The sequence below is a fragment of the Nicrophorus vespilloides genome, unplaced genomic scaffold (genome assembly GCF_001412225.1).
Source record: "Nicrophorus vespilloides isolate i.1.1-1 unplaced genomic scaffold, Nicve_v1.0, whole genome shotgun sequence".
Lineage (NCBI taxonomy): Eukaryota > Metazoa > Arthropoda > Insecta > Coleoptera > Silphidae > Nicrophorus > Nicrophorus vespilloides.
The window spans coordinates 335869-354822 of NW_017097317.1; the positions used below are offsets into that span (position 1 = coordinate 335869).

The 18954-nt window shown below is 33.1% G+C and overlaps 2 protein-coding genes across 2 annotated transcripts in view; both read right to left on the minus strand.

The window, feature by feature from the left end:
- LOC108559780 (insulin-like receptor) overlaps window positions 1-11326 on the minus strand; it is a 37867-nt gene extending 26541 nt beyond the window's left edge. The window contains exon 1 of the mRNA XM_017917126.1: window positions 10366-11326. The gene's annotated coding sequence lies outside the window, so the exon portion shown is untranslated. The remainder of the gene's footprint in view (window positions 1-10365) is intronic.
- A 2207-nt stretch (window positions 11327-13533) lies between these two features.
- On the minus strand, window positions 13534-15135 carry LOC108559782 (cathepsin L1-like). Its single transcript, XM_017917129.1, has 5 exons — window positions 14996-15135; window positions 14794-14943; window positions 14244-14630; window positions 14021-14181; window positions 13534-13966 (listed from the first exon to the last, which is right to left on the minus strand). The coding sequence occupies exons 1-5, from the start codon at window positions 15107-15109 to the stop codon at window positions 13771-13773; spliced, it is 1008 nt and encodes a 335-aa protein (XP_017772618.1). The 5' UTR covers window positions 15110-15135; the 3' UTR covers window positions 13534-13770.
- Between the last annotated feature and the right edge of the window lie 3819 nt (window positions 15136-18954).

The following is an 18954-nucleotide window of genomic DNA, read 5'->3' on the forward strand; positions in this document are numbered from 1 at the left end:
CGCAACTCCTTCGTAAGTCGAGCATCGACAGTAGTTCAAATAAACTAAATTAATAAGGAAAATATTGAAAAAAAAATATAAATTCCCATCGAAGCCTGCTGTTTTAATCCAAGTATATTTGCAATTCAATTGGAACAGGCTGGTAATAAAATAATACTGCAGGGGGAAAATACGTATTTGTGAGAGAAAAACCGATGGAAATTAATTCAGAATTTTCACGGCTCGCTTCATGCACACACAATGAAATTAGCCCCGCTTTTTATACATATATATATATGTGTGTGTGTGTGTTTAATAATAAAATTAAAGCCTGCCAGATCATATTCGAATGGCTGGAATATCTTTGGAAGAATATTACAGAACGTTCATAAAAAATAATTGATAAAACGTTTGCTGAATTTTATGTTTAATTTAATTGAACTACATTCAGTAATTGTGTTATATAATGTAACCAAAATAAATATCTTGCTAGATAATTATAGAGACATAACTATCAAAAATATCCTTCTTAATTGTGGATAGGTCAACAGTAAACTTAAGCAACTTTAATAATAAATTTGATGCATTTGATAACGGTAATTTGGTTGATAAATAGGTTATACATGTTTAAGTATCTATAATATGATTTGACATCTATTATTATTACCATAAAATGTTACTATTAACTGATGAATCATACGTAATGCATTTTTTTTGATAATTGATTAGTTATCAACTAAAAGACATTATTGGTAATTAGCTACCTTAACTATCAGCAACGTCTTTGACAATTAACTATATGCCTTCACCATGAATTGTCATTATCAATTAATGAAGGCTTCGTATCATCGTCTTTATTTATTATTAATGAGTAGTTATCAACCAAAATACATCACTGTCAATTAGCTAATTATCCTTAACCATAAAACATCCATTATAACTATCACTAAGCCAGCCAATAACAACAACTGTTGAATCATCCGTCATATAAATAAACTTTTGGCCAGCACTGTATCAACCAAAAGACATTATTGGTGATTACTTAACAAGTAGGCGTTATTTGCCCACATGTCAACTTTTTCATAATTGTTTATCAACTAAAAGTCTTAGCAATTACTTATGTAACGTCAATTATCGGAATCATCAATTAGAATTATCAGTATGCCAACAATAACAGTAAAGCGTTATTTGTAACTGATGAAGTCTTCATATCAAAGTCTTGACAAGGTGTTATCAACCAAAAGTTATTATTCAATCTTCCTCAACTATTAAACAACAACTGTAAGTATAATTCTAAATATATATGTAAGCAAAACATTGATAAATGTTTTCCAAAGATATTTCAAGTGCTCCTTTGCACGTGTTGTTTGCTTCGAAAAACTGCACGTGTTTGAAGGACAGATGCAATTCATTCATAAATAATATAGCATGTGAAGCATCAAGTTAAATATTTACATTGTGTTCGCGAGATGAAACACTGTCCCGAAATGTCAATCGCCTTTGTTTTTCGTCGATCATCTTCGACACTTATAGAAAGAAATGCAGATGCAAGTATACATCCGTTCAGTAGTTCCCATTGTTTACGTGAGTACACATTGGGCCATAAATTATCCAGTAGACGTAAATAGGCTGGTCGTAAAAAAAAATATTGTTACGACGGGAACTTCATGTTTCGATTATGCAACGTGTATAGTTGCCGTCGCGTCTTGCATTAGCATAAACATTGGAATTCCGCGTTCCATAGTTTGCTTTGAGAGAAGAAAAAAAAGAAAGGCGAGGATGAATAATGAAAATACGACAATATATTTTAAGTGCAAAGTTCGGACAATTAACCAACGTATTTCTAAAACTTAATTAAATAATTTTAATTATTAGTTGTTAATAGGTATCAACAGCTTTATATATTGTGTAAATACGTTTGATATGGACTTGCATTATAAGTACCACTTAATTAATCGCGAGTGATAAAAGGGTGCATAAAGTACTTTATGACCTGTTCACTTGAATGTATACAATTTACATGTAATAAAATGATACGATCTAATTTATTAATTTAAAAAATACATTAAAAGCAATTAATGTTTATTACATCAGTTATTTTTTTTAATTGATCAAATTTGTATAATACGTACGTCGATGTTGTAGAAACCTGGTAAATTGGCGAAAAATATTAATGAAAATTTAATATAATTGTAGTTCTCATAAGCCAGATGCCAAACGTAATAAATTAAGTTTCGGTTTCCGGCCTGCAGACGTTTTAATTGGAGAAAGCCCCGTTTCATTCCCTTCCGACACATACGTATAAATAGCGCTGTTTGTTAATAAAACTAACAATTAGTGGTTAAGTAACGGAACAAGTACATACGATGATGAAGAAGAATCATTACGCAATGCTGAGGCAGGTGAACGCTATACAATTTGGAGTATTAATAATAATACAGTCTATACAGTCTTAATCCGTGTCCCGATTAATCGGAACAGCCGACAAATCCTAGGAAATAACAAATGGAAATGAAACTTCGGATAATTGGGACAGTCGTTTAATATATTAGGCCCGATTAAGCGGAATCGACTTTAATTAAAAATAAAAATTTTCGCATCGCCATTTTGTAGACGTGGGGCGGCCATATCGTCTAGTCTACGTAGACATATACCTAAACAAACCTGTCGCAATTAATTCCGACGTGCATTGGAATAGTTCAATTTAGAGTAATTAAAGAGGATCTGCGTTGGTCGTGTAGCCATAGCACACATAATAAACTTTTTGATATTCTCACAGGAATAATTGATACACGCGTCCACGTAATCAATATTAATCAGATACAATAAGTCATCGCTTAACCTCGCGTTCACATCCGTAGAAAGTGTGACATGAACGAAACGAAATGAAACCGAAGTCAGTGCGTCTCAATCCAATCTGAATCCTTCGAGTGGATAAAGGATGAGACCGAGCGAAGGATGTGCTGAAAGAGATGCGCAATTAAAGCGGCTCAATTATTTACACGTATTAAATTTTTACAACTTATTTTCCCCTATAACCTTAATTTCACGAAACGAAAAGCTCACAGCCTCACGACCACAAGCAGCCTCGGACTTCAGAAACAAAACAACAAGAAAACAACAAGCGCCTCATGTTCCCCCTTTCGAGCCTCGGCATTCCGCAGCATTTGCGATCCATTTATGCAACACCGTTACACAGCGCGATCAATAACGAAAAGACTTTTTTGCTTTCTTTTTATCACTTCTTCATTCTTTTCTCTTTGCTCAAGAATTGCATCAGGAATTATTCCGACTTTTATAATCCTCGACTAACACGCTCTTGGTTTTATCAATCAATAAACGCCAAAAATTACTAACCGAACCTAACCTTTTTTGTAGAGGTGTGGAACCTAACCTAACCCTTAGTCACTGCTGTCATTTGTAAATATTAAAATGTTAGAGAAAAGATAACAGATTCAAATATTATACATTTTTATATTGGAATAAATTTTCAAATTTTTGGTGGAAAGTATAAAATCTTATGAATATATTTTTCTTCAAATTTTTTTATCTATAACAATTCCAAAAAAAAGTTATTATTATTGAATTAAGCTTGGATTTCACTTAAGTTTATCTTACATAAATTAGGACAACTTAACCTAATCTCCAATTCTTTAATATATAAGAATCAACAAGTGGATTGAATGTCTTTATTCAAATCACATTGTTATTAGCTTTCATTCGCATATGCCCTATGAAAAATCGGGTTACGGGAGTAAAACTTACCAAATTACTACAAAATCAATATTGGTACGAGGTTTATTGCTTGTATTCAACAGGTGCCAGATAGACACCAATATCGTGACTTTAATAAATCAAATCAGCAGGTCTCTACCAGCCTCAACACTAAGCTTTGATACCATCAAAATATCGACCAAATTCAAACCAGTCGCAACGCAATAAAATTTATATTCTCAAGGTCAACGGAAGAGTTTTCAATAAACGGTTTTCGATATTCTTCGTGCACAAAGACAACAAATGACTAAGGATAAACGTTAAAAGGATTTTTTTTAATATAATCATATTCTTATATTTTTTTTTCACGTTTTCACCGTATTTTTTCTTTCTCCTTTAAATGTCAAACCGCCTTCGATAGAGCAACGATAATCAAACAAACAAAGAAACCACGAGTCATTATTGGAGACAAAATGCGCAGACTCTCGACATTCATTATGGAATAATTATAATTAAAACGACATTCACTTTTTTTTACCTACTCCCACCCATACCCATAATACTACACTACCAGAATCTCGTCACTCATCTACATTTTTTAATAAATTTTAGTTAAAATATATGCATTTCGTAGTGGCCTGTGTTTAATTTCACCACTTTATCATATTAACTAATAATATTCTCCTAATTAATTATAGTTTTAAAAAACGTATTTTGTGGACTATAAGATTCAATTCAATTCCAATAAACTAAATATTAAAAACTTTTACGTCGTATAGTCCAAAAAATACGATAGTATTAGTGAAGACTGTCTTACAATATTCCCTACCTTCATTAAGGATATGTTAAAGTAAATTTGTTATGTAAGTTTGTTATTGGTAAATTCATGCATATCTAACAAAAAATGTTAAAAAAGAGTGTTCAGGTATAAAAAAAACTATTGTACATGGGTTAAAGTTGAAATAGAATGACCTTAATGTATAGGGGAATTGGCTTAAACGAATATCAATAATACAGGAATATCGATGTGGTTGCGTGTGGAATCGCAATTGCGTTGACGAATGAAACAAAAGAAGGATATATTTAGTTTGGATTATTTATGATAGAGACGGAGAACGGTTACAGAATTATCAAACAAAACAAAATTTTAGAAAAAAAAAACTACATTTGAAAACTGCTTCGTGTATTTCTTGTTGAGATGTTTAGTTTCTCCAATGTTTACAAACTGTTTGCACAAATTTTAGCACGGCGATAATTAACACCTCTTAATTGGCGCAAATTCGTACGGAAGCGACTCATACGATTTCCGAACGAGCACAATAACTAAACTCGCAACTATGTTGTAGGATATCATTTTAATTGCCAATTTACACCACATAAACGCATACTATGATAATAAGCAAAGTTTTAGTTTACTATTTCAAACTCATCTTTAAACAAATTCAAACGTTTCTCGCCGATAAGAAATTATTTATGAGCGAAAATATTGCAATTGAAAACCATAAAATTCTTCTTTGTGTCTTTAAAATTAAAGAAAAAAAAACATAAGAAGAAATCATCATTGTATGTTTGCATTTGTGATAGCGTTAATAATAAGTTGTTGTTATTGAATTGAAATCAAAAATTGTGAAGTTAAAGGTTGATATGTTTGTTTTTCTCCGAACGGAATCGTGTTTATACAAGTTATCGCACTGTTACTTAATTTGTACCGAATTGTAAAGAGAGAGAGAAAAACGAAAATTATGGGAAACGAGATTAGACGTCGCTCCGGTTACTGAATGAATTTGTAAACAAGTGGGTGGCCATTTTTATGTTCATCCTGACACGAGATTAGGGTCCACACACATTTCCCATTCATGCTGGAAATTGTTCTGCTGATGAGGCAATCTGATCTGAGCATCTTAGTATTTATTCCCAACAAACAACTCGCTTCGTTGAAAAGGTATTAAGCTTGGATGTGTTTTTCTGCAGCAACATGCTAAACAAGTCAATTCCATAGAAAATCTGTAAACCTCAGGTATTTTCTTCTCGTTCATTTCGGATGCGCAATATACACGAAATCCACAACTATTCCTATAAACTTTTAATAAACTATTGCTTCCGCATTCAGTTCAATCTAATTCCTATACTATACTTATTGATACACGCTTTAATTGCGCAATCAATTCATTAATGGAACAATGTCATTTCTATCATCCAATTAATAATAAAATGCGTATTACTTATACTGTAATGATTTTCATGCATAAAATTCTCAATTTGTTAACGAAGCATTATATTTTACTACACTTCATATTGATGATACAAGCTTCAATATTGCAAAATCAATGATTTTATCAAAGGACGTCATTTGTATCATCCAATTAATTTGTTTTGCGTATTACATGTATTTATACACTAATTATTAATTTCGTAACAAAACAATTTATTTTAATATCCAATTTTCATGTATAACATTCTTACTATTTTTTTTTATAAAAAAAAATGTATATTTCAATCAAGAGGAGACAAATAGGAATAACAATGGACCATTAACTGAAGATAACGAATCTGTAATGCGAACAATGCAAGGCGTCGTAGGAATAGCTGAAACGTCAATCAATACAAACGAAACGTGAAGTTCTACACTGGAACACAAAGATAATATGAAAAGAAGTGCGCATCGGTGATCTAGAATGATTCCAGTCGAAATAAAACTACTACAAACGTAATACAACGGTCGGGTAGATCAAGATAATAAAATTGGAGAAACGAAGAAAAAAAAAGTGAGCTAAATATATATAAGAGAACTGGTTGTAAACCCCGAGAAGTATCGATAAGTAGTTATAAATGTTCTTGTAACATCGGCGGAAATAGTAAAAGTAACAACTTAATCTATTTTATTGCCAATCGTGGGTAGAGTATACCTGAGATTCCCAACCTTTTTTTATCAACTGTAGTTTCCTTTAACGGGGTGACGATTTCGTCACGAGCTAATGCTAATCAAGAATGTATAGAAGATGATGAATCTGTACAATTTCGAAGTCAGTATATAAATAACAAACAATTTAACATGAAAATGAAGAAGCACAACAACGCCACAAACGATGATTACAGAACTTTCTGAAGTCGGCCTCGCTGCAAGGGGGAAGCGTTTGGATTAGGTAATACGAAACCCAAGTAAACACAATTTCTCATCTCTTGATCATCAAAATAATGTTTCTAATAAAACATGCACGATGTTTATGCGGCTTCGGTTGAGATCGTAATTATGGATGAAGAACCATTGCGATGGATCTCACATCAAAGGTGATGCGATGCTTCTTACACTAGCAACAATAAGCTCCTGATTATATAATAATTTCGTATACCCTGGTAAACTTTGCGAAAAACAAATATAAGATGTCTATTTTTTTTGTGATACTATTTTCCTTGTATATTAATATTGATGTTCTCTCACATTTTAATGAGTGAATTAATTGTTGAATAAAAATTTAATCAAGATTTTTTTTTTGAAAATGTAGTAGTAATTAATGATAATAGATGTGAAAAGCAAATTATCGAATTATTCATACAGCGGCAACAAAAACTGGTAATCACAGTTAAATACACATTAACTATATCTCTTGTAGTAATCGGTTTCTTTATGAATGAATTCAAGGAAGAATTATTTGAATGTATTAGCCTTTAACATTCGGTTGAAAGCATTTTGTGTCAATTCCGGCGACTTCGTGACTAACGTAAACGGACATAGGATAATTCGGAATTCGAGACAAATTCTTCGATGCTCAAAGATAAATTATTCTATTTATGTAGTAGAAACCTAATAGTTTAAAATATGTCGATTTCTTATTGAATTCCTGAATGAAATTTGCAAAATTTTATAACTGTTTCTTAAAGAATCATCAAATACGAATACCTTCAGATCATCAAAGTAAAATATGCACGCATGACGAAACCAATCGATGACCGGTACGCTTTTCAAATAATCAACATGTAAATAAATTACTATAAATTATTATTTAATGCTTGCGTAAGCTATAGAACTGCATTGACAGTCGGTGTCCAAAGAAGAGGAAAATTGTGAACTTCCTAAAATTTTAAATCAAATTTGTCACGATAAAAGATATCAAATTGTTAGATTTTAACCAGGTGCATTACCTTATTTAGTAGTACTAAATATGTACAAGCTTCAAATAAAAAAAATAGTGAAAGATGGAATAAATGTTTATTAACTTCAATTAAATATAGTAATTGTATACTTGCAGTACAATCAATTTATAACACATATAACTAATTATAATTAACACTTAATTGGGATTCTGTAAGCACTAACGTCCACCTTAATTAATTATTAGATATAGAAATGAATGAGTTAATTAAATAACAATAGATTTACAACACAATGTTTCATTGAGAATTGAGCGATTAAAGCCCACAATATAATCAATCATAAATGATTTGCAAAATTCAGGTATTAAAATTTACGTTCAATTAAGAATGTATTCATCCCAGGATTATAAAAGTTTCACGTTATTTTTCCCAAATAAAATAACAAAACAAGAATTGTAGCAACAATTGAAATCAAATATTATTGAATTTTATATATCAATGACTTTTTTTTCAAAAACTATGAACATGAATGAAGTAGTATTAGATTTCCATCTAAACATATTAGATAATTGTGACAGAACGAGGTCAAGTATTGATTTCCACTTGTCTCGTCAGCATTGACCTCTTGTAAACATATATGACAATCTTCAGCTTAAATTAGATTAAATATAATTGATTTTCTCGATGCATTCTTCAGAAACGTTTACTATGAACTTCTAATCTTGTTAATAAACCATCTAATTTAATTTAGATTCGTCGACATTAATTAGTTCCTATTTTGAAATTAGTGATATCACGAAGTATATCTAATCCTATTGTTGCGCATTCAAACATGAAAATAATTAAATAAATAAAATGACCCTACAACATCTAAATAGACGTAATTATATTAATTACAAATCTTGCAAACATTTTACATGTCTCTATATTATTAAATTATATAATAATGTTCAGTACAAACAAGACAATTATAGTGGATATAAATACGATATTAATTGCTGGAACATCGGATTATTCCCTGCGAAAACTCATGTGCAATTTTGTGCTTAGAATATACAGTATTAACGATATACTTCAACAGAAATTAGGTCAAGTATAAAGATAGAAATAATATGTTTTGTTTCCTAGTATTGTTATTAGTTCAATGATAATGTAATAGTATTAACATCTTTTTTTAATCCAAAGCATTAATATTTTCATTGACATGCTCATTATTATACTGTGTTTCAGAACATAGTATTGCAGTTATGTGCATCTTCTATCAACTACAAACAAAATATTATTTTATGAAATTTTAATCTTCAGTATTAGCTAATACCTACTAAAATAATCGATTCATTAACATTATGCGTTTATATTCTGACAATAACATTGTTTACTGCTCAATAATAAACAAAGTTGTATCATAATATTAATGCCAGTATCTGTAGACTTGTTGTCTATAAACAGATTTAATATTATATTTATATCTAACATTGTTCTGCATTCAAGGATGCATATTAATAAAGCTTGTATCGTGGCTAAACAAAGTTTTAATATACTGAAACATAAATATTAACGTAATTTTTCAGCATGAATTAGGTCAAGTATAATAATATGCCATTGAGATCCAGAAATGTCTCCAGTACAACATTTCTTTCAAACATTGTTGTGCGTTCAAGGATGGACATTGTTAATAAAGCCTGTATCAAAATTCAAAATCAATAAAGTTTGCATCAAGGTTAAACGAAATAATATAACAGGAAGCATAACGAATGGAAAACTTCAACCCCCGGTCCATCCCAAATATGAATAACAGTGGTTATACGAGACGTAAAGAAATGAAATGGATTTCGCAAATCTGGGGAGAGAGGAGGGAAATGAAAGAAACCCCAGTAGACAAGCATTTAGATTGTACCCTTTCCTTTAAGGGAGTCCAGGCATGTTTGGGACTTGCAATAGTCGCACGTGGTCCGGAACCACGCCTCATAGCGTACTACGAATTCTAAAGACTGAAGTGGGGAAGAGCAGTTGCTATGATGTTATGTTATGACGGCGTCGGCGGCGACGGTGGTGGCATAGAATCAATAGCAAATGCACCCAATGTGGTGCCGGCGACTGCCCACCCCTTTCCCGATTAGATGCTGCCGGAGCTGGCAGGCATCCACCACGTGGGCGCCAAAACAATAGCACCGTACAGAGGGTGAATGGGAACTCCCGCTCCAGACGCAGAGCAATAAGACAAGAGATACAGCTCCATCTCTGTCGCGCACATGCCACAGGCATCGAGGCCGGCTTTCCCGCCTTGGTGAAGGCAACGAGAAACGCACATTTTTCATCTATCAATTTAAATTCCAGGTAGTTCATTTCTCTTATGCTTTATTAATTTTACATGCTCGCCGCCAGAAGGTCATGCCGCTTATTCAAGTTTCGTTCTTGTTCTTTCGCTGATTGAGGTGGGGTATATATATATATATACATATCTACCCATATAAATATATATGTATATCTTTATATAAGTATATATCTTTTCATCTTGTATTTAGGGTAGAGCAGTGATAGGTGGTAATACCAGCTAGCAAGTATCTTTCGCATCTTTACCTGTGCCTCCTCCGAATCGGTCTTTCGTTCCTATCTGGAAGCGTGTTCTGTAGATACTTCGAGCGTGCCAGAGGTGGTGACTTCTTCTCGGGGCATGCGGCAAGAACAGTACATGTCTTAGAGCGAGGCCGTCATTGATTCGGTAACGAACACGAGTTATATATATTGGCGCAGCGGATCGGATCTCGTCAGCGGGCCCCGCACAGAACACAGAATAACACTAACAACGCAGTAGTTGATGCAGAAGTGTCCACCATGCTGATGAGCGTCGACCGAACTGTTTTTGTCTGCTACGTTGCCATAAATATATACATATTCATCTACATACACGCATGTATATAGGTAGAGGTGTATGTATGGATGGATATACTCTCACTCGCTGTTTCTGTCCCTCTTCTTTCTTCGCTGTCTCCCTCGCACTCTCACAAAACTATGTATCTATATATACTGTATATATAGATATATATGTGTGTGTATATATATATATCCACTCTAGGACTACTGCTCTCTCAAGAAAACAACTGTGACTTAGTGATTTGTTTGAAGCTAGGAACTGACTGGCCAGAATCTAGACGTGCAACATCTTATCGGTCACGCGTTTGCGCGCTTGCCGGCCGACTTGCCGGAACTGTCGGACTATCGCCGAAAAGCGCGACTACTGCCAGTAACTGCCAGAGTCCCACGAGAACCACCTTCGAAGTCACCTTCGCATTTTCCCCATTGCCTTGCAACCATTCCTAACCATCGTGCAACGGCACCTCTTGGCAACCCAGCCTTTATTTATGAGCTTGCGCGCACCTCTCGCGGTTTCCCACTTTCTGACGGATCCCTTGACCCACTAAAATATAAATTACGATCCCGAATTTGTCCTCTCCCAAAAGCACATAATCCAGCACGAGCAGGCGTCTTCCTCCCGACCACTCCGATTCGCCGCTTCCTCCCTTCGTATACACACGCACACTCCCACCGTGGGCAGCGACAACGAAGTCAAACCCTCTTATCGAAAAACAAAGTTTTAAAACGTAAAAAACAGAAAAACAATGATAATTATTATTGTATTTGTTTTTTTTTATAACCTTTAATCCAATACTGATTTCTACAAGCATAGTATTTATGCTAAAGAGATTAACAGACCTGGCGCCATCTCTCGGTTAGGATTTTCAGAACGCGACAATTTGGCGCCAACCTAGAAGATTCTTCGCAAAACAACCGATTCAACCAATCACGTGTGGTCCATTCAAGCACCCTTAACGTTGTATCCAAATGGTACAGGTTTATCAAACATCTCAGCATCTTGATAATGGGTGGCAGCACTGAACGTCAACAGTAACCCGTCTGTTTATCTCCCCAAATAGATAATCCTCCATGGCGAGATTAGTGGCGTCTGCCTACTCCAACCGATATTTCGTTAACCGCATTCCGGTTTCATTCACTATTACCATTACCTATATAGCTGTGAATTTATATGCAAAACCGTAATTTTCTTAACATTCTCCTTATTTTTTTTCAATTTTTATTACACGAAATGGCCTTATATGTTAATACAAATTAGCACATTTATTACCAATAAATCATTAGCTATTAAATATTCATTTAATATAAAAAAATATTCCTTGTTGCAAGAAATCAATATTATATTTCTTAAATAATACAGTATGTTTCTAAATTTAACTTTCCTTCTACATTGATTTAGCGATTTTACTTTTGTTTCTGTTTGTAACCTAATTTAATTAAGCTTAGTCCCTTGAGAACAATGTCTTGTTATAGTAACAAATTAAAACTAATTATATTATCTTAATAAGTTATTTTTAAACGTTTATTGGATTCACGTTGAAAGGATTTTCAATAACGTTTTTCATATTAATGTTCTATTGGGTTAAAAATACCATGTTTATTTTGGTAAAATGTAACATTTTTGTTCACACCTATAATCTTTTCTTGTGTAAATGAGCAAAAATATTTAAAACAATTGTAATTCATAATTATAAAATATAAACAAAAATAAGTAAATTGTTAATGAAATATTTGTTTACTAGTTAAAATGTAAAAATAAACTACTTATAATATGAAGAATTTTATTTACGTAGGTTGAGAATTATAACAATTTCTCACATGATAAATGTAATAACCAGAAGGATGCTGACCGCCTACATAATAATTATTTTCTAAAACATCTCATATGTCAAAAATAAAAGAGTAAACATCTACAAAAAAAAATTTTTTTTGGTATGTACATTTGGTATGTACATATATTCATAGCAAAATATAATTATGAAACATATTTATTTTATTTGTTTACTTTACTTACCTATTCTCAAGTAGTTAAAGCAAACGTAGAATGAAATAAATCTATATTATTTGAATTCTGAACGTATAAAAATGTAGGAATAAAAAAGATCCAAACATCCAGCGAAACAAAATACTGTTCATATTTACAAAAAAACAAGCATTCAGATATAAAATATATTGGAACAAAAATAGAATACAAATAATTCTTATCATACGAGAAGAAAAAATGACCTACGACCAGAACCCGAAGCAGTTTGAGCCATAACAGAATACTTCCGGAAGATATTAAAATTGAATAAGAAAAAAAAAATATAATTTAGATATTAGGAAAATTTTGAATCCATATTTATAATAGTTTACTTAAAGAAGTATATTTTTATGATAACTTGTCATAAATCAAAATGATTATTTATAATATTCGTGTAATAAGTAATAAGGATATCTAAATATGTTGTCTTGATTCAATGTTGATCGATCCGTAATTTTCGATCCGTAATTTGCGGTTGTTCAATTAGCAAAGATTTACCATTTCTCTACCTTAATCACGCAATCATCCGACGCCTTCGTACTGCGTATCCGGCAATTCAGAAGACGTGGCAAATTGGCTCATCAAAACATTAAAAATAGAATTAACTGTGCGGACGATAAAACAGCAAATGCATTTTCGAACAAGAATCCATTAACTTGAAGAATACGTTGTTAACGCCCAAATTACGGATAATAAATGTCAGATGATTACGTGCATCACTTCAAATGCATTGACTATTTATGATCAATTCCGTTTACTTAACTATCGTTTTTTTTATTGGTTGTAATTATGATTCGGTCAAGCTTTGTTGCATGGATGAAATAAACTACAAAAATATATTATTTCTAGTGTATTTAACCTGAAGAGCTCAGTATTAGGTAATGAGGTGAGGGAACGCAGGCCTCCATTTTGCTTGCTACGTTCGCGATATTGTTTATATTAATTGATTCCGAATGGGAGTGGCTCGAGGTGTTGCAGATTTGGCCAATGGAACGCACTTTACATATCGCACATAGATAAGACGCAAAATGGAAGCCAGCGCTGATTAAATCTAAGTTGCATTTCTTTATACTCCGATCTTTATTTATTCAGACGAGTGCGTAGGCCGCATAATTGGAGATGCCGCATCTGTTCTTGTGTCGTTTTAGTCGCATGTAACCATTCTCTCCCCAATGGCTTCCCCACCAGTTCTTCAATATCCACGCATCTTTGGTATAGCCCACCAAAAGCATAGCGTGGTTCACGGTGCTGGAAGAGCATGCGTCATCATCGTAAACGCCTTTGCTGAAATACAAATTTGCAATACATCGCCAATTCATTATAGGTTATAATACTTACTGGTACAACTGAAACGTGTGAGGACTCGCGTTTATACTAGCCGCAATTGGTCCGATTTTAGCTAAGGCTATCTCTAAAGCCTTCTCATCCCTTGCTGGTAAAATAGCCCAAGAGCTAACATTCACCATCGTCTTATCCTTATTAAAATTGCATTTCTTTTGCTACAACAAGAAGAAACAACGTATTAACTTAAAGCTAATGTTAAATTTAAACAATCAACTACTTTAGCAACATATGGGTAATCGCTGTAGGCCATCAAACCTCCGGACTTATCCAAGTATCTAAGTGTGTTTCTTAAGGAACCACCACCACATCCGTAATTTCCGTTTGACACGCTGCAATCCACGATCTGCTGTTCGCTCAATGGTACCAATCGATGGGTCTGTTTGAAGATCTGCGCTTGAAGAACCAGCGCTATACTAAAAGCGTAGCAAGATCCGCAATCGCGCTGATTGTACACAGGTGTTATAAAACCTTTCTTCCTCCAATCAAGTTCTTCAGGGATCGAGTGTAGGTAGTGATAGAAATCTCCAACTATTTCAGGATCAGGAGTTTTCCTGTGCCTGCTATGGGTCAGCTTCACCATTTTTTGCAAATAAATATCCGGAGACTGTAAAAAATCACACAATTTATATAAACAAATAAATAGTGGCCTTTCTATTTTCAATATTTTGATGTATGTGTACTTTTTTTTGTAATTAGATATTTATTGAAAATTTCAATATATATAAAATGAAAATTGTATATAAAGGATATGTAAATGGATGCATTACCAGATCACTAAGATGATTGTCCTTGATGTAAAAGCTGTGCTTCCCTTGTTCGGCTTCATCGTTGTGCTTCTTAATCCTCTGCATATTCTGTTCCCAGGCTTCCCTCCTGTTGTTGTCATGATCCCCGTTATACGTCTTATTGAATCTATCCTGAAACGCAAAATCTGCAGTGTTTTCTCACGGGTCTACACTTAATGTTTACCTTGAATTCATCCCACATGTCGTCCAAATCCAATGTATCAAAGAACACATCCACGCCTAAAGCCGAAAAGGAGAAAAGGCCCAACAGGACAACAGTTACGTTTATTAACCCCATTACGAGCGCAAGTGCGAAATGCGACATGAATCGCATTCCCTAAGCAGTTTATTCGCATTCTGCAGTGTTGACTTAATTGATTTGTGTTTTTTTTGCTACGTAAGATTTCGCGAAGTATCTTTTAAATCGAGTCCAAATAATATAAAACTGAATATTGCAAAAACGTTCGAAGTCTCATTGAAGTCCTTAGAATATCGAACGTTTTGTGCATAGCCTTTATTAATCATCTGAATGCATTCCAGTGCACAGAGAAAAAAGGCACGTAAAGGCACCTAAGATGTCATTGGCATTGCGATAAATTGGAGTATCGTGTTTCGAAGACGTAAATGTTTCCAAGAGGAGGATAAAAGAATTTCGATGCGAGTGAGCAGAATTGGATCTTCTTGGATTACCTTCAGCAATTAAAGGGCATCTATAAAGAAAAACCGTTTATAATATTCGCTGCTTACGTAACTGTCGTTGTGCGCAGTTAAGCAACTATTGTAAATGACTCTATCGGAATGTCAGAGCACTACATAAAGGAATTAGTCGATATACAGTTTCATTTATGCAGGTGCATAATTTAATTGATGTTTTCTTTTTAACAAACTTTGATAAAGTGTGAGTCAATGAACGTTTCATATTAATTCCTGGTAGCGGAGAACGGGGAATCAGTGTTATCTCTTTGCGATGAATATGCATCCTCCGTGAAGAACTCGACACATGAAAGGGCTCAATTACCAATTTTATCTGTCGGAACAAATGCCATGATTTTACGAACGAGTTCTTTGGAAATGTAATTGGTTTCATTTGATTATCGTTAATCAAATACCGCGTTATCTATAATTTCAGCATCGGCATTCTGGCAACGATCTGATCATAAATATACGCATTAGTACACAAGACCAGTTTGCCGGAACTTAAGTACCGTTTCTTTCATGATTCAGCCAATTCCTATTTAGACCCAGTATTATTATTTTTTTTACATACGCGTTAACGTATAGTTAGGTAATCCTGTGATTATCCAGACCCAACTGAAATTTATTTTCTTTGGCATAATTTGTTATCATAATTGAATATATTATTAGAGTTTCTTATCCTATTATTTTACATATTCGCTAGATAATGCTTTTAATCTATGCTTTTATTTCATAAATAAGCTTAAAATTTCTATATATCATCAAACCTTACAAGTTCGGATTTAAATAGTCATTATAAAATATAATTTAAAATATATCTCTTATTTTTTTAAAGATGGAAATATTTTTGCTCAGGGTTTTAAATTTAAAAGTGCCAAAAATTATGTATCTCTACGTACTTTTTGATCCAGGATAAGGAAAGAGATTTTCATTACTTTTAATAAGTTGAACATATGCAACCAAGTTTACATCAGAATTTTCTTAAAAATCGCTGTTGATCGTTAAGATTCGACGTTTTCTTAATTACACAAAAAATACGTAATTTTTGTTGCATTTCGTGATTGCTTAAGGTGGGCATTACGCATTTTTGATGAAACAAAAGCAATAAGTTTCTATTGATACAAACAGAATAATTGGAGATGAATAACGATGCGTTCTCGAGCGACTGTTGCGGGATATTTTCTAAACTGAACAAATTGTTAATAATTATCAACAAAAAAAAAAGTAGGCTCGTTAAAAAGGTGAGATATTCACGAGTTGTCGATGATGTAATTATCTTAAGGGGTTGTATAGTTTCTTTGCTTTTTCAATTTCTACAGCTCATATCAGGCGACTCGATGATAGCACGAAGATGTATGTTGGCTGAAAAAAAAACGGATAAAAACGTTCTACAGCTCATAGCAGTCGATTTGATAACAGCACGAAGATATAGTTAGGCTCGTTCAAAAGGTGAACTGAGGGGTTTTGAAGAAATTCATGAAAAACTGTAAAAACTGAAAAACGTCATTTCTCTGTTTTTTCAATTTCTACAGCTCATAGCAGGTGACTCCACGACAGCACAAATGACCAATAGGCTTGCTGGAAAGGTGAGATATTCAGCTTTCATGCGAGTGGTCGATGATGTAATTGTCTTAAGGAGTTGTCGAGAAATTCACGAAAAACCTAAAAAAACTGAAATAAAAACCATAAAATGTCGTTTCTCTGTTACGTATAGAACGTTAAGTAACTTTTGTTACATAAAATGTTGCGCAACGCTTACATGCACCTGATAATACAATTAAAGCATAAACAAGTTCATTGGTGTTCGAGTTATTAACGAAAAACGTTTTTTCTATCTATCAACGATTTTATCAGTTCATAGCAGGCGACTCTGCGACATCACGAAGATGTAAGATAGCCCGTTGTAAAGGTGAGACATGCAGCTTCCATAAGACTAGTAGATGATGTAATTATCTTAAGGAGTTATCTTAAAATCATAAAATAGTTTATTAGTTTTCGAGTTATTAACGAAAAACTTTTTTATCTATCCATCAACGATTTCTACAGCTTATATCAGGCGACTCGACCACAGCACGTAGATGTCGAGAAATTCACGAAAAACTGAAAAAAACGTCGTTTCTGTTACTTATCGAACGTTAAGTAACTTTTGTTACATAAAATGTTGCGCAACGCTTGCATGCACCTGATTATGAAATAAAATCATAAAAAAGTTCATTAGTTTTTGAGTTATTAACGAAAAACGTTTTTTCTATCCATCAACGATTTCAAAAAGAAATTCATTTTTTTTCAGTTTCAGCTTATGTCAGGCTACTCGACGACAGCACGAAGATACCAATAGTGTCGTTGGAAATTTGAGGTATTCAGCCTTTAACTGTGTGGTCAATGATGTAATTATCTCGCAAATTTAATTGACAATGAAATTAAAATGCTTAATTTTGATAACTTATAGTAGATGTACTGACCACAACGCAATGCTGGCAGTTAGCTCATTTGAAAAGTTGTAGTTTTGGCTTTAATTTGCGTATTCGATTGTTCAATTATCACGAGTGTTAATCGATTAATTTAAAAAAACGTAAAGGTATTGCAGAAAATTAAAAAAATAGTTAAATTAATAGATAAATTCATATATATTACAAAATTTGAATTTACTATTTTAAAGAATAATTCTTTCGCTTTCGTTTGCTATAAACTACATTAGTTTTGGTCAATTAATAAGAAAGTTATTAAGCTTTAATGAGTTTGCGGTTTTCGCGAATCAAAACGCAAGTCCCCCGCCATCGAATCTCGAAAATGCCATAAAATTGGGATTTCTACCAGGAGACTAGGAGTGCGAGGAGGTATCTGAAACACTGTCACATTGACAGCTATTGCCGCAAGTTAAATTTAAAGGTATTTATTGAATTTCTTCTTTATTCTACATTGTTCTGAATGCAAACTTAATGAACAACATTGCTTCTTTCTTCTATTTTTTTTTGATGGAAAACCTTTCTCTGAACTTCATATTTCACTTCGGGCAAGTACTAGTGCAACGTGTCAACGACTAAAGTTCTTTGGCTTTAGAAACATACAACAGAAACTGCAGAAATAGGAACAATTCTTAAAATCTTTTACATAAAACAGTGTCTTCATATAAGAATGCATTAATTGTTAATAGTTATAAAGTAGGTAGTCAAGAATCATCAAAACAATTATTATTTTAGGTGGAGCTGATAGCAACTTGCCTCTAATATATAATTGATGATTTCAATTTCCCCAAAACGTGGAAAGCATTCTTTACTAGCAGTTTTCATTCTTTACTAGCAAATGTGTTAGTTTTTTTGCTTGGTTGTTTGTTGGTTTATATACTCAATTGTCGATGATTTTATGCAGCTGCTATTCTTTTATATATTTTATATTTTTGTGTTTATGTACTTTTCTATATATTTATATAATTTTTACCTTGTTTAT

Bases quoted from the DNA above. Each gene is read 5' to 3' on its own strand.
- LOC108559782 (XM_017917129.1), bottom strand. From the start codon at position 15,109: ATGGGGTTAATAAACGTAACTGTTGTCCTGTTGGGCCTTTTCTCCTTT. The intron at 14,944-14,995 runs GTAAACATTAAG...TTTGCGTTTCAG, and splicing joins ACATGTGGGATGAATTCAAG to GATAGATTCAATAAGACGTA. The intron at 14,182-14,243 runs GTAGTTGATTGT...TTCTTGTTGTAG, and splicing joins ATTACCCATATGTTGCTAAA to CAAAAGAAATGCAATTTTAA.